Source organism: Oryctolagus cuniculus, chromosome 2, assembly GCF_964237555.1.
Source record: "Oryctolagus cuniculus chromosome 2, mOryCun1.1, whole genome shotgun sequence".
Taxonomy (NCBI): domain Eukaryota; kingdom Metazoa; phylum Chordata; class Mammalia; order Lagomorpha; family Leporidae; genus Oryctolagus; species Oryctolagus cuniculus.
This window is the reverse complement of record NC_091433.1, coordinates 166,325,293-166,348,590: the sequence shown is the minus strand read 5'-3', so window position 1 is coordinate 166,348,590 and position 23,298 is coordinate 166,325,293. Positions and strand designations below refer to the sequence as shown.

At 41.8% G+C, this 23,298-nt stretch overlaps 1 protein-coding gene across 7 annotated transcripts in view; it reads left to right on the top strand.

Moving 5' to 3' along the window:
- The window catches only part of CRIM1 (cysteine rich transmembrane BMP regulator 1), a 208,363-nt gene that overhangs the window by 109,965 nt on the left and 75,100 nt on the right, over positions 1-23,298 (top strand). For all 7 annotated transcript variants that reach the window (XM_051842985.2, XM_051842986.2, XM_051842989.2 and 4 more), the window contains 2 exons: positions 6,800-6,921; positions 21,053-21,235. In XM_051842985.2, coding sequence (XP_051698945.2) covers positions 6,800-6,921; positions 21,053-21,235 — 305 coding nt within the window. The remainder of the gene's footprint in view (positions 1-6,799; positions 6,922-21,052; positions 21,236-23,298) is intronic.

Below are 23,298 nucleotides of genomic sequence, written 5' to 3'. Positions count from 1 at the left end.
GGTGAGGGAGGTCTCTGAAGGTGACACACAAGGAAAATTGTGTCTAGGAGCCTCCCAGAGGGAGAAGTGCTGTTTCTTCTCCAGACAGTTGGACCTTCGCTGGGAAACCTATTTCTTTGTGCATATTTTACTTGCAGTCTTTTTTAAAAACATATTCCTGGAAAGAGGTAAGAAATTTTATCAGTAGAAAGATAGTACATCAAGTTTAATTAAAATCGAAGCTAGTTCTTATGGAACTGTGTTTTATGGGTCATAATTTCCATTCCCGACAAGCTATTTCATTAATACACCCTGTGGAATAGCGGGAGTGCAAGTGCTGTGCCCTTAGAGTTCTTGATTTTTCCTGTTTTCTGACTAAAGGAAGACCTCCCTCCAGCCTGTGACTAGTGGGCTTTGATTTGTAAACAGTGATGTCTCCCCTTTTGAAGAGCTCAGACTCTCAGTGCAGTTCGGGAAGAAGTATTTTCCAGAGGACCTCCCTGACGTGTTTTCCCTCTGGGATGTGGGCAAGGATAGGAAGAGTCTGGGGAAGAAGAGGAGTCTGCTGGTTTGCTGCTCTTCTCTCCTGAAGGAGTTTGCTTTGGGGGAATGATAGAGGAGCACCTACCCTCAGTCCTGCCTTGCACCCACCACAGGGTGTTACTTCAGGGCTCTCCTGTTCTTTGCTGAAAGTGCTTTGAAGGCAACAAGGAGAAGTCCCGTCCCCAAGGTCTCTGCTAGCAACCCCCTCCCTCAAGATTACCCTTGAAAATTCCTCTAGTCATTCAAGCGAAACAAACGATTCCTCAGCTTAGGTATGAAGGATTGCAGACACGCCTAGAGACCTGGAGACGCCTCATCTAGCTTGGTGTCTCTTCCGCTACATCGCATAGCATCGTCTTTCCTTGGAAAGAAGTTATGAATATATAATTATTATACCCCAAGAAGAGAAACAGAATACTCCAAGAAAGGTTCAGGGGAAAGACCCTTGTTGAACTGGGCCTGAAGGTTGAGATGCTTGGGAAGGAAGAGGAATGGGAGTGGGGGGCTTGGGGTACAGGCTGAGTGATGGGCCCCAAGGACAGGGTGCATACAAGCAAGAAGCAGTAGAAGAGGATGAGCTGTAATGAGAGCTCAGTTGTGCTGGGGTGGGAATGGCAATAATAGAATCATGGGATTTTATAATTACACAGTTCATTGTGACCTACCCATCTCACTTCATGGAAGAGAAAGCCAAGCCTCTGAGTTAAGGGGTTAAGTGGCTTGATAGCAGTCCCACATGTTGCTGGTGGATGATGGCATTGGATAAATAAGATTTTCTTTTCTTCCCTCACTCCTAAACAGTAGTATTTAGGCAGAAGGGAGTCTTTGTAAATAATTGAGAGCAGTACTAGTAGTCATCATTCTCGTTAAATGTTAAAGCTATTTGTGGCCAGCGCCGCAGCTCAATAGGCTAATCCTCCACCTGCGGCGCTGGCACACTGGGTTCTAACCCCGGTCTGGGGCACCGGATTCTGTCCTGGTTGCTACTCTTCCAGTCCAGCTCTCTGCTATGGCCCGGGAGTGCAGTGGAGGATGGCTCAAGTGCTTGAGCCCGGCACCCGCATGGGAGACCAGGAGAAGCACCTGGCTCCTGCCTTCGGATCAGCGCGGTGCGCCGGCTGCAGGCCATTGTGGGGTGAACCAACGGAAAAGGAAGACGTCTCTCTCTCTCTCACTGTCCACTCTGCCTGGCAAAAAAAAAAAAAAAAAAAAAAACACCCTATTTGTACTTTTTTTTTTTTTCCTGGCAGAAAGTACAAATTAAACTATGGGAACCCAGGTCCTGGACATAGGTAGGAAGTTCTCAAAGTGGGTCCCAGATTGCTCTCAGTGAAATCTTCCAGAAAGCTGATTACACAGGCTGATCCTGCAGTCCACCCAGACTTGCAAAAAACACTCCCCGGCATGGTACCCAGAATCTGCATTTTCAACAAATTCTATAGGCTTTCCTTCCACATACTAATATTGAAAAACACTGCACCTATGATCTCTCAATCTAAAATTTATAAATATGTAAAACCAATGCATGCTGTAACCTCTGACTTATTAGTTGTGAGGAAAAGTGTTTTTCCATATTATTGTTCAGTTGAGTTTATCAATCATTTCATTCATTATAAGACATGCTCCTATCCTAGAGGAATTCACTGGAGAAACAGTATGGTATTGATTTTGTATTATTAGCAGGTATACTTCAGGAGTTATGTCCCCTTGTCTGGTTTTGGAGGTGAGAGGAGAGAAAATTAATCCTGGAAAGGCCTTATAGGGTGAGTGGCCTTAAGAGCTGTGGGGAATTTGCTAGGGACAAAGGAGATTTGAAGCTGGGTGGGCACAGGAGTGATAGAGCCGGGGTTGGGGATTCAGTAAATGACAGATCCCTGCTGTTGCTAACTTGCGGGCTGTGGCACATGGGAACTGTAAGACAGGGAGAGGCCAGGTTTATGAGCACTTTGTAAGCTGTGCACAGGAGCTAGGACTTTGACCTTATGGCCTGCCTTGTCTGTATAGTCCAAGAAGCAAAGGACCTGAAGGAAAAAAGTAAGCATTCCCTGCCCTTCAGCCAGCTGAACCAGTCAGCCTGGGTTCCCAAGAAGGTGAGTGCCCTCTAGGGGTTTAGAAGATTTCTGAGAGCTGTTCAGCCTTGCACTCAGATGCCCACTAAGCTGAATCCATTACCTTCTCAAGGGGGGGGGGGGGGGGGGACAATAAAAAGCTTAACTAAGTCCCACCTGGCTGCAGCTGTGATTACATTATGCAAAAATTTATTAATGGGGTGCTTTGATTGATCATTATCTTAATACTGAGGATAACATTAGAGGCTTGCATTTTTTCTGGCAAATTGCAAATACAGGTTGCTTCTTGTTTGAAGTTAAAAAGCCCTTAGCTTACATATTATATGATCCCATTTATATGAATTATCCAGAATGGGCAAGTCCATTGAGACAGAACCTAAATTAGTGGTTGCCAGGAGCTGGGGGAGGGGGTTGCAGTGTTTCATTTTGAGATGATGAGGTACCAGTAACTGTTGCACAACTCTGTAAAAAAAAAAAAAAAAAAACCACTCAATTGTACAGTTTAACAGGTTGAATGTTAGGGCATGCGGCATATATCTCAATAAAGCTGTTTGGTTTTTTTTTTTTTTTTCTTAAGCTGTTTTGTTTTTTAAACCTCTTAGCACTTCTTCTCAGAGTGCCTTTTGGAGTTCACTGTATATAAATCTGAGCATTCTACTTCTCTCTTTCTTTTGTGCTTTTGTTAATTTTAGTCTTCTTTTCTTCATCTCCTATTCTTGTTCCATTTTAAAAATACAATGATGGTGCATGTACAGAAAGAGCTGTGGTATGAGTGCTTCCCACAGCGTAGAGTCACAGGAGACAGGAAGCATGGTGTTCAGGGGCTCAGAGGAAGAGGTGTGATCTCTGAGGAGTGATTATCTGGGAAGACAGCGGACCAGAGGGCGGACCAGAGGGCTGGATGGGAGTGTTCTGGAGCCAGTAGGGCAAGCAGTGCAGACACAGCAGTGAGGGCTGGCCTGCAGAATCCAGTGTGGCTGCAGCATCAGGAAATGAAGGGGAACCTTGGGAGAGAGGCCTGGGAAAAGGATTGGTGGGCTTCAGGGTGTTCATGCCTGGTGGAGACATTGAGAAATGAGTCATTGAAGAGCTTTGACTGTGGGAGGGAGTCAAGGACCTGAGCTTTCTGATGACTGTGGCATGGGTTAGGTAAAAGGGGACCAGATCCGAGCTGGAAATTGGGGAGGGGGGCTCAGAAGCGCGGGGTAAGTGGTGACACCAACTTGCTGGAGCATCTCTCTCCCGGTCCTCTATCTTCTGTGCTCCTAACCCACATTTTCTCCCTTCCCTTGCTTGCTCCTCATCTGGGGACTGGGGTAAAAGATTGTGAGGGTGAATAAAAATGCAGAGAAAGGTGGTGAGGACAAGGCACAGTTTGCATGCTTCAGTTGCCCTGTAACTCAGCATTTCCTCTTCATGACTCAGTCGAAGAGAATCTAATCTCTCCTAGTAGAAAACACAGCAAACAGGAAACTCCATTTAATTTCAGGTCAGTTGATGAATCTGTATGCCTCACTACTGCCACTTGTAAAAGGGAAAAAATCCAGAGAATCTAGAATAATCTTGTGAAAGAATTTTTGTGTAACTACATTGGACTCACGGAGTTTGTAGATAATAGTAGATTTCCTGGGTCTTGTCAGAGTCTCCTTTTGTTACCTGGCAGAATGAAGGTAGACATATCTGTCAGAAGACACCTGCATTTGAGTTGTATTAAGTTGAACTCTATGGGATCGCTGTGTGTCTGTTTCTGACCTGTGGCAGTTTCATGAAGCCTCAACCTGGTAGAGAGCTGCCTGACAGATACCTGGCTTGAGCCCAGATTTTCACCTTTTGTGGTTCCTTCATTCTTCCTTCAGGAAGGTGCTAATTTCAGCTTCAGAGGAAGCTGTGAGAAATCAAGATAGCAACAGGCACAGAGGACTTTTGAGAGAGAAGTAGATAAGGGTATGGATCCAGGAGTACCAGCTAGCAGAACTCAGGGTGCCTGGATCCTTGGGTCTCTACTATGCAGTCATGCTGTGTTTAGATGTAAAAATTCTGCATAAAGAGTTTTCCTTTCCTAAGTGGGTTAGCAGACAGTAGTGTACAGTTTTAAATGTGCAAGGTGCTGAGCACAACCTCTATAGCCTCTTAAGCAATAGATACATGTAGATGTTTAGATATATGTAGATGTTGGGAAATAGGTCAAACATAGGAGGGAAAAAGAAGGTGTCTTTGACTTATTCATAGCCTTCAGTGTAGTATGATTTTTAACAGCCTAGCAGAAAGCTGAGCACCTCCATGCACACACATGTTCAGTGAAGGTTGCTGAAGTGTTGAAGGACAACACCCGAAGAAGTATTTTTTGGTTGATGGTATGTTCTTTGGTGTTCAAATTAGAGCAATTCCCTGAAACGCATCACGAGGCCAGAATGTGAACCCTAGAAGATGTACGCAAAAAGGTCATCTGTTCTTGGGGGATCCTTTCATTGTAATCACACCCAGAGCCTGGGATCAGGGTGTGGCTCCCAATACCGTAGCCTTATTCATCTATATTCTCTCAAGAGTTTAGGTGGTACAGTGTGTCAAGTGCAATAAATGTCAACAGTATGATGTTCCTGTCCCATCACAGCAGTATGATGATATGTCGCAGACTGCAGTGGCTACACACATGTGCCTTAAAGGGGTAACTTACTGTGCACAGAAAGCCCAGCTCACATTTACCCAGACCTTGAAGGTGACTGTCCTGCAGGAAACAGAGCATTCATTGAAAGCTTCCAGCTCAACTTGCATAAAACAGGCAGACATTTATTTTAAACCATAGACAGAAATACTATTGAGGAAAACTTTAGTTACCTAATACCCTTTTCTCCCAAAAATCTAAAAAAAAAAAAAATTACACCCGCACCCTTGACATAGAAGAACCCTGAAAAGACCTGTAGGGGTAGGGAATCATTCATACCATTCCTGCTGCTTTCGTGGTCAATCATGCAAATTTTAACCTAAATTCATTTCCTTCCTACTTCCACACTTAACTCTGATTATTGAGGCATCTGGTCTACAAGCTTAAGTTATCAAAGGTCCAAAGAAACAATAGGCAAACAAGCCAACACCGAAGTGAGGAGGAGCACAAAACCAGAGTTAATGAATATGTTAATAGCTCTTCCCTGCTGGGAATGTTGCCTCCCCTGATCTTGACCCCTACTGTACATAAATACCCACACACTTCCTGCCAGGATGTCTCTTTTTAGGATGTCTTCCTTGTACTCCTGTCAACCTGAGAATTCCCCCCTCACCATCCTCTGTGCTCTCTGACCCATACTTCTATCCCCAGGGGAGTCTCAGGATGGACGCTAGCTGCTGCTTCCTTGTATTACATTTTTATGCTGACACTCCACTGCCCCGAGCTTCTCATTTCCTGCCTATTTCATTTTAGTAGATACAGAAATTTGGTCTCTTATTTTACCTTCCCATATTCACCAGGTTTCTGTGCTAGAGCAAGAGCCAGTACAGCCGGCCGGCAGTTCGTTGGCCACTTCATTCATGCAGGTAGAGTTTAAGGCACATATTACAGCTTACAAGGTCCAATAAACTAAGGCTTTGAGTTTCCAGGATAGCCGGCAGGAAGTCCAGTTACCATATCATGTCCCCTATTTATAGAGTTTCTCAGTCTTCTTTTTCCCGTGGACACAATTATTAATTAATTGTTGCCCAAGTTGAAGGTGCTCCCAGAGAAAACCCCACCAATAAGATTGAAAAGCTAATAATTTAAACCTTAAAAGAAGAATCAGAACATCCCTGGGAAACACCACACATCAGTAGCCACAAAGCAAGAACACTGGGCTGCTTAGCACAGGAGCACTTGCCGTGTTAGCCCCGGTGAGCCTCGTGACTCCCACACGTCCGTACCATGCATGTAGAGATGGACTGAAAATGCTGGCTATGCACAGTGCCTGTCTGGTTAACCGAGAAAGGAGGTAATGCATTTTAGAAATATTTCTGTTACAATGATTCACATTAAAAAAGTGGGATGCATCTAAAGAATGTGAACCTCAGTTATTTCAAGAGCAACGTATGTTAGGGACCCGCTGTCCATCCCACCAGACACACGAGGCAGGGGCCTGTGGACCGTGTGCTCTGCCACAGCCACTGCCGCTTTGTTTGTGGTCTCCCAACTTCTATGTTGTTGTTTATTCATGGGGTTTTCCTTCCCTTTTCTTTGGTTTCAGATGCGAGTGTCTCTCTGGCTTATGTGGTTTCCCCGTGTGTGAGGTGGGATCCACTCCCCGCATAGTCTCTCGTGGAGATGGGACACCTGGAAAGTGCTGTGATGTCTTTGAATGTGTTAATGGTACGTGGGGTTTCTCTTGTTCTCAGCCAGTGTACATTTGTGTAGGAGGAGGTGGAGGGAGGGCTCACAATAGCAGGTTCTGCCTTTTACGAAGCAGGGAATAAGCTCAGAGACTTGCTGGAAGTCGTTTGAGATCCTGCCGTGCAGTCAAGGAAGTTAGCATGGGAACGCTGCTCCATCTATCAGAAAGAGAGTTTTGCAAATGTAATAGCAGATTGCATGTAGCAGTCATACTCTCCTGGGTTTCAGAATCTCAGGAGCTTGGAGCTTTCAGGAAAAGGATATGGAGCCAGTTATAATCCTCCTGGGTCACTCTGTGACCCAGCCCATCACTGTCAGGAGGTAATCCAACTAAAACCATGTGGGAGCTACCACCATTTAAAACAGAAAAGACCTTGTTTGTCTGGTTTAGCGTTTTTCTACTCAGAACGTCTGTGACCGCTATTGGCCTGCTTTAAGCTTGATCCTCGTGGCCCAGCAAAAAGGGGTCTTTGGTCACAAGATTTCCTCTAAGAGAATGTGCCTTTTCCTTTCCCATTCACAAGAGGGTTTGGTGTTTGGTGACGTGGTGTTCATTGAGACACTAGAAAGGAGTAAAACCCAAAATATTCTTCTCTACCAGAATTTTCAGGAAATAAAAAACGTGAATAAAGAATGAAACTCAAACAAGTTGAATGTCAGTAGTTGCACACAATGTTATTTGATCGTAACCTGTACACTCAGTAAAAAAAGGAGATGGATTTGGACAAATACAACAAAATTACACTTAGAAGAACAGCCATACTAACTATCTATAATAACTCAAACTTCACAAACCTGCCTCCCAGGGCTTCCTCCCCTGAAAGAATGATTATGTTTAAGTTGAGTCCTGTTTGACTGAGTTCTGTGATTTTTGGACACACATTGTGGTATGTTGCTTTGTTTAGAAGAAACTCTTATAGTGTGGCTTTGTGGTTAAGAGGAAACACAAACTAGAATTCAGTGACCTCAGTTTAAAATCAAATCTGCAACTTACTGGCTATATAACTTTGAGGAATTTTGTATCCCTGGGCTTCCATTTACACATCTAAAAATGGAGTGAATAATAATAATTAAGGTATTATATGCAAAGCACTTGTAGTTATACCACAAGTACAATTAGTCTTTCTTATTCTGTGTCCCCACCTTCTGTTCACATCCAGACACATTGCCGTAAGTATCAGGAGTGGGGGTTGGAGACCGTGAGACTGACCTTCCTAGCTTACAGACCTTACAAATACAAGGATACTGGGAGGGTATAGAAACAGTTCCTTGTGCGTAAATCTCTTCTCAGCTGCTTCTCCCCTCCCCATTACTATCTAGCCAGTAGTAAATGCCTCTTAAACACTAGCAAATGGCCAACCAGACTTTTTCCTCTCTGACACTGCTACAATTTATTATACTTGGTATTCTCTGAATACTTGGTGCCATTTAGACAAAAAAAAAAAAAAGTCACTTCTTACCATGGGCTCCAGGCATCTCAGATGTGCTTCCTTTCCAGTGGTCATCACTCTGGAAACAGTCCCATCTGTCTCTCCTTGTAGAAAGTCAACTGGACAGGAGTCTTACCATATATCTTTGTGTCTGTGGGTACCAGCGGGTTACAGAGAGCATCCTGGTTTTCTTGAGGGACTGAGCTGATTCATAGTGTCTTAGTTCCCTGTGGAGGTGACAAATTCCTGCCCAGAGAAGTTACTTAGTGGGAATCCTCCATCTTTACTGTCCTCCTGCACTTCGGCCTGAAGTCACTTGTCCATGTGGATGTAGAATCTCTGGTAATGAAATTTGCTGTGGTTTCCTCTGGGTGAGTAAGGATGCCTTCCTTTTCTCTTTGCTTCTTGATTCTAAAACCACAAGTGTCGTACTTTTCTTATCAGGTCATTAACTTTACACCTTTTTCCAGCCTGATGTGTCTAGGATAGCTACTAGCTACATCCCTATCCCAGCCAACCTGGAATCAGGTTTTATGGCCAGTCCTCATTTATAGTCACTTTTTGTAGGATTGTCATAGGACTTTGAGACTAGGAGTCACCATCTCCCATGAGAAATGTTGATGACAAAACAGTCACTGGTTTTCTGATGGTTGCTTCTTTCTTGCCACCATAAACTTGTTGGGTGATCTTTGCTTTGTTTCTTGTCTTGCTCTAGAATCTCTTACTGTTATAATCTTTCAGTTGTAGAGGAGACTAGAAACTATAATACTATGAAGATTCATAATCCAGGGAATATAAGATTCATAATACAAGGGCACATCAAAAAAGTTCATGGAAAATAGAATTAAATGATGTTTATTTTGGTGTCAAAACTTTTTGAAATCCATGCATAGTGTTTTCGTAATACACATTTTTCATGAGATTTTTGAAATCTCCTTGAATGCATGGATTCTGAAATTTTTTGCACTAAAATGTGCTTACCTTTTAATTCCATTTTCTGTGAACTTTGTGAAGTACTTTCATATTTTTAAGGAAACTCTGTATTTTACTTCTTTTGACATACACATACACATACACTTGTTATACATGACTCTGTGTAAGTTAGGAGAATTCAAAATGTTCATTGAAAATGGAATTAAGAGATGTCTATTTTCATGCAAAAAAAAAAAAATCTTGGAAATCCATGCATAGATTTTCTTCATAAAATGTATTTTCTATGAACTGTTTGAGGATCATTATATATAAAAATGTACTTACTGCACAGTGCCCTTAAGGTCACCGTTAGATTTTATATATAAAGGACTCATTATACTCACTTAGGAAAACATAGGCATGGATCTAGAGAGGCAGATGCAGCTCAACATCAAGGTCAATGGTGAGCGCCACATACAGTGATGACCCTATAAGATTATTCCAACAATTACATCACAGCTGTCTTAGTTTGAGCACAGTCTGTGATGTTTGCACAGTGGTACCACCTACTGATAAATGTCTCAGAATATCTCCCAGTTTTTAAGTGACACATGACTATGTGTGTCTGTGTGTGTGTATGTGTGTATATGGTGGTGGTTTGTAGATAGTCACAGAGCAAACACAGATTCAATAACAGTGATGAAATGTTAATTTAAAAAGGAATCATAGCTATAGAGGTGTAACTAAAATTTAAACAGAAGGCACCCATAGCAGATTGGCCGTAGGAGTCTATGTATTTTCAGAGTTAAACATCAGATTAGGCCCCAGCTTCCTGACCATCTAGTGAAAAAGGAAAAGGATCACATAGACAGTACTTATTTTCAGAGGCAAAAGGCCTGCAGGAAAGAGTGATTTAGCACATGGAAATTAGAAAGGTAGCACTAGGTGATGAGTAAATCATATCCTCAGTTGCCTTAACACCACAAATGCAAAAAGGAGTTTCCTGTGGCTGTTCTTTTCAATACAAAGCCACATCAAAATGCGGAAATGCAGTTCAGTGAAAGCAGTTCCAAGAGATAAGACTGACGCAGCGAGAGCCTAAGTGTCTGGTGTCTCTCTGTTTTGAGAACCCCTCAAAGTGGTAGAATAGATCCAGTGACCCCAGTTCGGGAGACAGTGGGTCGAATGTTAATGGCACTGAGCCCACGTGTGGAGATGAGGATTACCTGGTCATGCCCAGCTCCCAAGCTGCCCACCAGATGACCCATATGCTGCTGATGTGTTTAAGATAAGCCTTAAAATGAAAGCATAACATTTTTAAATATTCACACACAGCCAGAGCACTCCTGAGTTTTGACAACACTTGCCTTGAAAAATAGGGGGAGAGAACAGCCCTCATAAATGTCGCTTCTCTTTGCAGTCAGTTTGGTTTTGTTTTGGTGGAGGGGAGGGAAGAATTATAAACCAGATCATGACAGCTCTGACAGCTTCCTCTGATGGGGGCCAAAACTAGGACTAGTGAGGTGCTGGTTAAATGAGAATCCTGTTGTTTAGAAACCAAGGGAACAGGCAATATGATTAGTTCCTTTTTGGCGGGGTGGGGGCCACATTTTGAAGCTGTCAGAATCGTCACCTTGAAGTGTGCCTTTAAAACAATGCTGGAGCATCCCTACCCCTCCCCCCCCTTTAAGAACTGCCTCTACATCTGCTCTGACCCACAGGCAGATGATCTGTCCACAGTCAGCTGGCACTGCCCACTGGCTTCTGGTCTTAGAAGGACTCATGTTCCCCATTTTGTCAAAAGAGCCCCCACCATCTTACACACATGGCCCACTCTCTTGTTCTTGGAGTCATTTGGAAGTGTCATTTGGTTACTTAGATTGCATCAGTTGCCCAACATTTACCCACATACATCCAGATAAAATAGAATATCTTTGTTTGAGTGCCATAGCCAATAGCTGACTCTTCCAGCAGGACTTAGTTATAAAATTTTCCCTTAGTGAGTAAATGGATTATTCTGCGGTATTCTATTGTTAGATATAAACCAATTGAAAATACCAACAATGTTTTTAGCTTTTTACTATCAAGTACTGAGCTGTTTATTGTGAAATAAAGTGAGCAGGGCCAGGTATATTTTGAGTCCAGTCCACATTCACAACTATAAGAGCAGGTCATCAGTGAAGAAGAGGAAAAGCACCTCTTCCCAGTGGTGCTGGGAGCCATGGATAGTTGGAGCGGGGACAATAGAATCCTTCGTGGATAGTGAGACTACCTAAAAGCAGTTTCAGGTGGGCATGAAGGAAGTTCAGACCAAGGCAGAACAAGTTGCTTGTGTTTTTAGCCTAATTTTTGTGCCATCTGAAATTTTTGTCACAACACTGTTCCCTGTGGCCCTTTTATTTTTACAGCAATATTAAAATTCAGATTTTAAATGAGCACTTATCACCAAGTACCTTTATTAAGGTCATGCTTCCCACCCAATAATTAGTTTCTGTTTTTTTTTTCTTTTGTGTGTGTGTGTGTGTGTGTGTGTATGATTCATAAAAATTAGAAATGATCTTATGTTGGCCCTGCCAGAATTTTGTCAGACATTAACATGTAAATCGATTGTTGACAGGAGAGCTAGATTCATATCAGCTTTCTTGCACATAGCATTTTGGCCTAGAAAACAGAGCTACAGGCTGTTAATTAAAAAAAAAAAAAAAACACAACAACAACAACTGGTACAAAAAACATCTATTGGGAGCCTACTGTCTATAGAGCAGTGAAGCTCAGCTTTGTTCCTGCACACGTGAAGTCTGCTGTTGGAGCAGCGCAGAGCAGCTGACCCTGTGAGAGGGGTGCTGCCTTCTGTAGGTGTTCACTGAGCAGCCCTCATATTCCTAGGGCCTTGTGGAGCCGATTTTGTGTGTGATAGAATCTTCTGTAGTCCTTTGTGAGCATTGTTCCTTTTCTCTTCTCCTGATTTTGTGTCTGCTTGGTGCACTGTGGCACGTACGCATACTCCCCCTGTTGAAACTGTTTTTTCCCTTCAGGTGCTTGGAAGGTCATGCACCCTGTCTTCGTCATGTTCGCAGTTTGCTGCTGGCTTATGGAGCAGTTGTCAGGTGCTTCCTGTCTGTCACGCAACTCTCTCTCTCTCTCTGCTTCTGACCTCCATCCCCTGCTTCCTATATGGTTTACCTCGTGGTGCATTGAGACTAGACACCAACCAGATATTAGCGCTTCCCACAGAAAGGCTGAAGAGCAAAAGCAGCAGAAGTGCATCTATCTGAGATTACGTACTTTCACAATCGTAGTTCTATGTTTTAGTCTTTTCCTTGACTACGATTGCATACCGATCTCCATCTGCCATGATCAGAGCCATTTTGTAGGCAGTAGAGTCTACTAACAGTCTATATTATAAGGCTCTTTTTTAGGAGTTCAGGAGTTCATTAAAGAGGGAAAGGAAGATTTCAGAACTTACAGACATAAAATTTAATTGACACACACACGCAAGATATCCAAGACTCATCAGGAAGTAGACATGTTTATGCATCTCTGCAGAAGAAATGCAAGTCTCAGAGTAAACTTTTTGTAATATTTTTCTGCTCAGCATCCACGTATATCCTCCTCCCGTGGAGGCAGCAGCAGTCTCCGTGATACGCTGTGATAAGTCCCTAATGGGTGAGGAAGGAATTGCCCACTGGCCCTCAAAACCCACGGCCAGCTTTTTTGTCTCAGACTTCTCCGAGGAGCCTGTGTAAATTTTTCTCAGTATCGAGCAGGCTTCACTGTGCTGTGTGATTCCTGTCTGTCTGCCTCTCTCTCCCCTCCCTTGTTTCCCTAAAGGACGATCCTGTTTTCCAGGCTGTGGTTTCGGGGACCCTCTACCTTTCTAAACTCCACTTCTTGCTCTTGAGCTTTCCTGGTAAACCCTGGCTGCCCCAGTCCTCTGCTCAGTCCCATCACCTGGCACATAAGCTTCTGCATACCCCGCCCTAAGAACAGGGCTCCCAGAGCAGCTTTCCTCTTAGTCTCCCTCCTCACTTGAATTCTTGCACCAAGGTTTCTGGCTTCACCCACATGGCAGTTGTGGCCCGTTAACTCAAGTAGGTAACTAATACTTGTTGGTTTTTGAATTTTTTTTTTATTTGAATGGTTGTGTTCAACATTTTTTTGAAGAGTATTCCACGCTCCACAGTGTGTAAGTTTGATTTATAAAAGGAGTCTATTTTCTACACTTTTGGGAATTTGTAGTTCCAGCTCCTTCTAACCCCAGCTCAGATTAGTATATTGGGAGAAATTATGTAGGAGAATTCTGAACTGTGATAAGGTGACTCTTTTTAACATACATTGATTTTCTGGAAAAAAAAAAAAAGGACATAATATAGCCAAACAGCTAAGGAAATAGATTTGAGTATGCACATTTATTGCTCATGTAAATAAACACAGCTCTTCTCTCACTCCACACATGACTTGAGGCAAGTGACTTAATCTCTGTGAATTTCATTTTCCTCATCAAAAAGAATGACTATTAATACTTGTTCTGTCTTCCTAATGGGGTTGTTATAAAATCAAATGAGAAAGTGAACATCCTTTGGTGAAAATGGAAGTATACTCCAGTTAAAATGCAGTGAAAGTTTTTGAAAGTATTCAAACCTGCAAGGAGACATATGAGAAGTTATTTGGGGACAGAAGAGCTCATGGAATCTATGGACAGCATCAGCCAGCATTGCGCGCATTGTTAAACAGGGTATATCTGTTTAGAACTTTCTTCAGCTTGAGAGTGCTTGTTTTTACAGCTTTATTGAGACACATGCCATGAAGTTCATCAGCTTAATTTGTACAATGCAGTGGTTTTTGCTATATTCAGTGTCAGGTACCATGAACTTTAGAACATTTTTATCAAACACCCCCTCCCCCAAGAAAATGCCAGAACCCATGAACAGTCATTCCTCCATATCTCCCCAAAGCCCTCTGTCCTAGGCAAACACTAATCTACTTTCTTATGTTCATAGATGTATGGCCATTTCATATAAATACAGTCCTACAATATGTGGCCTTTATGACTGGCTTATTTCACTTACCATAATGTTTTCAAGGTTCATTTGTGCTGTAACATATGTAAGAGCATCATTCCTTCCTATAGACAGACAATATTCCTTGTATGTATATACCACGTTTTGTTTACCCGTATACCAGTTAATGGGCCTTTAGATTGTTTCTCCTTTTTTTGCCTATTGTGAACAATGGTGCATACAAGCTTGTAAGTAAATGTTTTCATTTCTCTTGGTGTATACCTAGGACTAGAAATACTTTATCATACTATAACTCTGTGTCTAGTATTTCGAGGAACTGCCAAACTGTTTACCAAAGCCATTGCACTTTTACATATTTCCTAGAAATATGTAAGCATTCCGGCCGGCGCCACGGCTCACTAGGCTAATCCTCCCCCTTGCAGCGCTGGCACACCGGGTTCTAGTCCCGGTCGGGGCTCTGGATTCCGTCCCGGTTGCCCCTCTTCCAGGCCAGCTCTCTCCTGTGGCCAGGGAGTGCAGTGGAGGATGGCCCAAGTGCTTGGACCCTGCACCCCATGGGAGACCAGGAGAAGCACCTGGCTCCTGCCATTGGATCAGCGTGGTGCGCCGGCCGCAGCGCGCCAGCCATGGCGGCCATTGGAGGGTGAACCAATGGCAAAGGAAGACCTTTCTCTCTGTCTGTCTCTCTCTCACTGTCCACTCTGCCTGTCAAAAAAAAAAAAAAAAAAAAAAAAAAAAAAAAGTAAGCATTCCACTTTCTCCATATCATCATAAACACTTGTTACTGTGTATCTTTTTAATTATAGCCATACAGGTGGGTGTGAAGAGGTATTCCCAAAAGTGGCCTTAATTTGCATTCCCCAAATGACTGATGTTGAGCATTTTTGATGTGTTTACTGGACACTTTATTTGAGAAGATACCTATTCAAATGATCGCTCATTTTTTAGTTATTTTTTAATGTGAGTTACAAGAATTCTGGGTATGAGTATCTTATCAGTCTGTATGATTGAATACAGACTACTTCTTTCTCCGAACTTGTAAGTTGTCTTTTTGTTTTCTTTTTTAAAAATATAATTGATGCATAATTGTACAATAATTGTACGTATTTATGGAGTAGAGTTTGATTTTTTTGTTTATTCACTTTCATTCATTCATTTAATGGTTATTCATTTCATCTAAAAGGCAGAACAAGAAAGAGGAGGGGAGAGAGATGTTCTATCCCTTGGTTCACTCCCAAATGCCCATGACTGCCATGGCTGGGCCAAGCTACAGCTAAGAGAAGGGAACTCCATCTGGGTCTCTCACGTGGGTGGCAGGGACTCAGAACTTGAGCCGTGGTCTGCTGCCTTCCAGGTGCCTTAGGAAGCTGGACTGGAAGCAGAGGTTAAGGCAGGACTCAACCCCTGTCTCTCTGATATTGGGTAGAGGTGGTGAGGCAGCCTAACTGCACCACAGTGCCCACCCTGGTAATTTGATGCATGTTTTCAATGTGTAGAGATCAAACCAGAGTAATTAGCATTTTCATCTCCTTAAACATTTACAGTTTCTTTGTATTGGGAAACTTCTTACTCTTCCAGTTCATCATAAAATCTTTTTACTTGCTTGATAGCATTTGAAAGGAAAGGCCACCACAAAACACACCAAACACCTGAGTAAGGGAAAAGGTTTATTGTCGAGTGGGGGAAACCCGACAGCCTGCCTCCCCGTGCAGAGAGAACAGCAGCCTGTCCTGGAGAACAGGTCTTATATAGCTTTGCAGAGGTAAGGAAGGGGGAGCAGCAAATCCCGCTAGGGTGGGGGTGGAGCGGATGCTTGTGATTGGGCCCTCTGGTCACCTGACTTCTAGTAAGCCAGGCTGGGCTTAAGGCAATGTTACCATTTTACTAACAGCATTAGTGGCAGCACAAAAGTAGTTCAGCTTACCTCTTTGTTCTTTTATTGCTTATGCTTTTGGTGTTCTAGGTTCTTAGAACCTAATGGTTCTTAATCCTTGCCTAATCCAAGGTCACAAAGATTTACTCCTACATTTTTTTCTAACAAGGCTATAGTTGTAGCTATTACATTTAGATCATAGCTGTAGGATTCCTTTTTAATTCTTGTATATAGGAGCAGGGATATTCTGTTGCCTGCCACCATTTGCTGAAAATATTCTCTTCTCCCCCTATGAATTTATTGATGCCTTTGTCAGAAATCAAGAAAATGATAGTTTATTACTTACGTCTCGGTTCTACACTGGAACTGTGATATGGTATTGTGTTTTGAAATCAGACTCTTCTAACTTTGTTCTTTTCAATATTCTGAGTCCCTTGCATTTCCTTTGAAATTTTAGTGTCAGCTTGTCAGTTTCTACAGAAGAGCTGGCCAGAGTTTGGATAGGGATTACACTGAATAGTTCTGTGCAGGTCAGTTTTGGGAGTAATTTCATCTTAGCAGTATGGTCTTCCAATCCATGATGTCTTCATGTTTACTTGGACATGTTTTATGTCTTTCAGCAATATCCTGTCATTTTCAAATGATGAGTTTCACAGTTATTTTATTAAATTCATTCCCAAATGTTTTACTCTTTTCAATGCTTTGGAGAATGGAATTGTTTTTCTGACTTCATTTTCTGATTGTTAATGCCTAACATAATCTATAAATCGGGTATGGAAACGGAATTTTTTTTTTTTTTGAGTTGTGGTTCTACCTTACAACCTTGTTGAGCTTGTTTATAAGTTCTGATAGTTTTTTAATGAATTCTTTAGAAATGTTAATATATAAGACATTTCATCAGCAACTAGAAATTGTTTTCTTTCCTTTCTAATCTGGATGCCTTTTGTTTCGTTTTCTTTCCTAATTGCCTGGGCTAGAACTTCCTTACCTTATTGAATCTAAACAGTGTCTTCAGCATTACCTCAGTAAGAAAGCAGTTGGTTTTTTACCATAAAACATGATGTTCACTGACTTTTTTTCATGCATGCTGTTTATCAAGCTAAGGAAGCCCCCTCACATTCACAGTGTGTCAAACATTTTTATTGTAAAAAAGTATTCTATTCTGTCAAATGCTTTTTCTGCATCTGTTGAGATGATATTGTGGCTTTTGTCCTTTATGCTACTGCCATATTGTATTACATTAGTTAATTTTTGGATGTTAAACCAGCCTTGCATTCTTGGAATAAACCCACTTGGTCATGGTATATAATCCTTTGTACATATTACTGGATGTAGTCTGTTAGTCCTTTTCTTGAAATTTTTATGTTGATATTCATGAGAGATATTACTCTGTTTTCTTGTCATGTCTTTGGTGGGAGTTATTTTGTTTATTTAATTTTTAATTTGTTTTTAACAGATATATTATGGTTTGTAGATACAATTATAAGAACACAATGATATTTCCTTCTCTCCTTCCCACTTTCTTCTCTCTTTTTAATTTTTGAGGTATTTTAAATTTACATCACAGTAAAAAGGTATAATACTTCTCCTAATAAGAAGTTTAGCAAGTAAAAAAGCCAAAAAGACCCTAGTTTAGTGAGAATACAGACAACAGCTATAAATAATAATTAAATGGAAAGTGACCATTTCACCCATAACAGTAAATTTTAAGGTAAATCACAGATCATTAAAGCTGTAGTAGTGAAACACTCTTAACCATTGGTTTGACAAAGGTATAAAACAATGTTTCACAAAACTGTATTTGCAGTAATACTGATACACACAGGCATTTCCTTTCTATTTTATTTATTCAATTTTAGCTCCCACATACAAGTGAGAACATGTGGTATTTGTCTTTCTGGGTCCAGCTTGTTTCACTCGGCATGATGTCCTCCAGTTGTGTCCATTTTGCTGCAAATGTTAGAATTTCATTATTTATAGCTGAATAATATTCCATTGTGTGTATTAACCACACTTTCTTTACCCATTCATCTGATGATGGACACCTTGGTGGATTCCAGGTTTCAGCTGTTGTGAACAGTGCTGCTACAGGTATCTCTAATAAAGCATGTTCAAATCTCCATACTGTACACACTGTTTTCCACAGTGGCTGCACTTATTTACTTTCCCACCAACAGTGTATAAGAGTTCCCCTTTCTCCACATTCTTGCCAGCATTTGTTACTCTCTGTTTGGGATTCTAGCCATTCTGACAGGTGTGAGGTGATATCTCATTGTGGGGTTTTTTGGTTTGTTTTTTTTGTTTGTTTGTTTTTTTAAGATTTTTTTTAATTTGAGATTTATTTATTTGAGAGGAAAACTTACAGGGAGAGGGAGAGACAGAAGCCTTCCATTTGCTGGTTCGCTTCCCCAAATGACCACAATGGCTGGAGCTGGGCCAATCCAAAGCCAGGAGCCAGGAGTTTCTTCTGGGTCTCCCACTCGGGGGCAGGGGACCAAGCCCAGCTGGATCAGAAGAGGAGCAGCCAGGCACTAACCGGCGCCCATAAAGGATGCTGGTGCTGCAGGCAGAGGCTTAGCCTACTACGCCGCAGCACTGGCCCTTGTACATTGCATTTTTCAACTAACTGCATACCTTAGAGGTGCTCAACAGGCCCAGCCATCTTCCTCGTTCTCATTTAACTGGGACCCTGGTGATGGGTATTTAGTCTACTCCCAGGCTTTCCTGTTGCAAACAGTGCTACAGTGAGCAGCCATACACACTATTAGCAAAATCATAGCTGTGTTTACCAAGAGTTTTTAATATATGATAAGCCATTTAATCCTCACAACCCATCATCCCCCGTGCTAGTGTCTCGGGCTACATTTTCTTCCAGCAGCCCCATAGTCTCAGGTATTAAATTTAGGTCTTTGGTCCATCTTGAGTTGGTTTTTGTATATGGTGAGAGGTACGGATCTAATTTCATTCTTCTACATATATATTATCCTTACCCCACTGTATGGTCTGAGCGCTTTTGTCAAAAATCAGTTGGCCGTATGTACGTGGATTATTTTCTGGGCTCTATTCTGTTCCACTGATCTATGTATTGGTTTTTGAGCCAGTACCAAGCTGTTCTAATTACTATAGCTTTGTAGTATGTTTTGATGTCAGGCATTGCGATGCCTCCAGCTTGATTTTTCTTGCTCAGGGTTGCTTTGGCTATTCAGGGTCTTTTGTGATTCCATATGAATTTTAAGATTTTTTTTCTAATCTGTAAAGAACGTCATTGGTATTTTGATAGGGATTGTATTGAATCTGTAGATTGCTTGAGGTAGTATAGACATTTTTGTGTTATTGATTATTCCAATCCATGAACAAGTAATATCTTTCCAATTTTTTGTGTCCTTGATGATTCTTTCCATCAATGTTTGATAATTTCATTATAGAAATATTTCACTTAATAAATTTATTCCCATGTATTTGATTTGTATATAGGGGGATTGAGAATGGGATTTGTTTCTTGATTTCTCTTTCAGTGAGTTCATCATTAGCATATAAAAAGCTACTGGTTTTTTTGTATGTTTATTTTGTAACCTGAAATTTCCTGAATTGGTTTATTAATTCCAACAATTTTTTGGTGGAGTGTTTCGGTTTTTCCATGTACAACATCATGTCACCTGCAGACGTGGATAAGTGACTTCCTCTTTTCCAGTTCTGATGCCCTTTGTTTCTCCTTCATAATTGCTCTTGCTGATACTTCCAGTGCTATATTGAACAGGAGTGGTGAAAGTGATCATCCTTGTCTTGCTCCAGATCTGAGGGGAAGTGCTTCCAGCTTTTCCCCGTTTGGTGTGATATTGGCTGTTGGTTTGTCTATGTAGCCTTTATAATTTTGAGGAATGTTTCTTGTGTACCTAATTTGTGGAGTTTTTATCATGAAGGGGCATCTTATCAAATGCTTTCTCTGCATCTATTGAAATGACTACATGGCTTTTGTTCTTTATTCTGTTGATTTATGATGTTTATTGATTTGTGAATATTAAACCACCCTTGCATTTTTGGGATAAATTAGTGAAAGTTATTTTAAATCTGCCCAAATTAGAGATGTGGAATGAATTTAGGGAGTGTATTCAAGAATAGAGAAAAGATTTTAAATCACTGGTATCATGATGAGAGCTGTAAATGTGAGCCCATGAGTTCTTAGCACAATATAACCTGGAAACACGAAGGAAAGAGCACACAGTTTTAGTTGAAGAACTACCATTTTGACTTGTGGTGTTTGCTAAAAGTGTGACTTTGAACAAATTACATAAAATTTATTAACTTCTAAGCTCGGGATAATATCTACATCAGGCCTTTGTCATTAGGATTAAGTGACATAATATGTGTGGAACATTACACATAAATGTATATAAAATGTTGGACTCTTAAAATTATATATTATTAAACAGGATAGATAGAAAAAGAATTTAGAAGAGAACCTCCAAAAAAGTAAAAAATTTTGAGGCAAAGCAAAACCTGTTGTTGAGGCAGGGCCACTTACTTGAGGTAGAGAATGATTTAACAAAACAAACAATCTCTTGAAGCACATAGCAGATATGTGAGTTTCATGGTCATAAAATTTACCTTTTGTTAGGGCAGGAGGAAGTCATTTTAGATTTTTCTAAGTGGAATTTTGGTTCCTTGGTGTAAACAGGATAACAGTGTGTTTTGTTTATTTTATATTGCTTTGTTTTGCTTCGCTTTGCTTTATTGCTTCTGTTAAATAGTTATGTCATGTTTTGTAATTTTCCAACAAATTATAACCTCCTGCTTGGAGATAAAATTTCTAGAGGCTGTTTGAAAAAGTGTAAAAACTCAGAAGTGAGTTTGTGCCTTGTTTTAACTCTTTTCAGAAACCAAACCTGCCTGTGTATTCAATAACGTGGAATACCATGATGGAGACATGTTTCGAATGGACAACTGTCGATTCTGTCGATGCCAAGGGGGTGTCTCCATTTGCTTCACCGCCCAGTGTGGTGAGCTGAACTGCGAGAGGTACTACGTGCCTGAAGGGGAGTGCTGCCCAGTGTGCGAAGGTACGGAAACGTGCTAGTCGAAGATTAATACAATGTATGAGGTGCAGAGTTCGAATAGCATTATTGACTTACTTTAGTCTTGTGCAAAATAGAGGGAATATTGAGGAAGTCCATCTGATGGTGTCACGGCCTGGTTTCTAGGGCTGTGTATTTCCAGGCAGAGTATGTGAGAACCCTTCCGTCGGGGAAGCTACCAGTCGAGAGCCTGAGTCACCTGCTTCTCAGGTCAGCCTGAGATTTCCCACAGCTGCTTTCTGTTTATCCCCTGCAATCCCAGCAGTTGCTTAGCAGTCCTAGGGCAGCACTTTATCTTCATTCTGATCTTCGAACTCAGCTAGGGTGGGACGCTCTTGTCACTAACAGTCCCAGCCGGTGATCTCAGGGGAACTGGGCCTCTCCCATGCCTCTCCCTCTGTGTGGGATCCGGACCCTGCTGCTCCACCTCTTTTGCAGCTACAGGGTGGTTGGATTGTCAGGCGGCAGGGACTCTAGCCCAAGGCCCATGTCGGGTGCTTGCAGGGTGTGCGGTGTGGCTCTCCAGGACACACTCTCTCTCCATCCCCAATGCTTACTTTCATGTTCCATGTTCCTGCCGTGGGCTCTTTCTTCCCATCCCTGACTGTCAGAAATCTTGAACATTGCAGAATGGTCCCTCTGAATATCATCCACTAAACCCCACACATTTGAAGGCCTAGGAAACTGAAGTTTTCAGGAAAGTAGTCACCTGACCAAGTTTATGATGGGGCTGGAAGCAACACTCCCACCCCTGAGCATGTCTGTGTTGTCCTGGCCAGATGGCAGTTTCCCCAGCAAGGAGGTCACCTGTGAGGTTCCTTGTCCTCGGTGGGGCACAGATCGTCCCTCTGAAGCCGTTTGTGTTTATCTTGCATCTGGTCTCCGCACACAAACGGGAGGACACATTGTCATGCCATATTCCGTGCTGTTTTCTGTTTTCCTAAAGTCCTTTCCTTGTGTTATTTGAGTTATATTTACCCCATAATGTTGAAGATCTGAAAATGTTTAAAGTAAAAAAAAAAAAAAAAAAAAAAAACACTACATGGCTAACATGGACCTCTTAGTTGTTCTAGCAACGAATCGAACTTCTAACCTTCCCAGCTGGTCTCTTGTTGCTGGGTCGCCCCCAGTTGGTCATAATGTCTGAGGCTATGTAGCCGTTGGTGGTGTGAAATCATGGCCAGGAACCTCCGCGTAATAATCATAATGAATTTGTCTGGGCATAGGTCAGTTAGGTCTCCTTCCTGGAATCCAGGTCGAGCTCAGAGTAGAAGTGAGCTACACAGTACACTATTTTTTTTATCTAGTTCATATCTCCTGGCCACTTCCATCTGTGGCACACTGCCTTTCTAAAGCTGTGATTTTATTTTAAATTTTAGCCTTCTAACAATCTTATAACACTGTATTATCTCCTGGGAGTAAAGACAACCAAACTAGAACTCTCCTCCCAGCACAGCAGTACTGGTTTTTACATCCATCTAAGAAGATTGAGTAATTTCTCTATTGTTGTCAATATAGGGATTATTTGTGGATTTTGTGTATATTGTCTTTTTGTGAATAATCTCAGAAGACTTTTCCTGTAGTAGCCTTACCTACTTTGGTCCACCACCATTGGCTGCTGCTTAACTACCCAGCATCCAAGGACAAAAATGGCCTTGAGTTCCCAGCCTTGCTGCAAGGAACCATCATGGACACGTGGTGTGTCTAAGCCAATCTTGTCATCCACAAGGCCACAGTATTGACATGCAGAGGTTCAGTTCAGTTAGTCCCACAAATAACAATTTCCCTCTGTTACATGGGACACTGTTCTGTCCCCTTTACAGGAGGTGAAGTTGAGAAGTGATAAATGTTTCACTCGGCAACTCAGAAGACATTGTTGTAACCTCAGATGGATCCATGTTTTCTGATTGCCAACCCACAGCTTTATCTGCAAAGCTTTCCAGTGTTGCGGAGTGACAGTGCGTGCACATCCGTTTTCAGACCATAGGTCCTCTTCCCTGACCCGGTGTCGGGGATATTCATAAATTTGGTATGATAGCTGCTTTTGC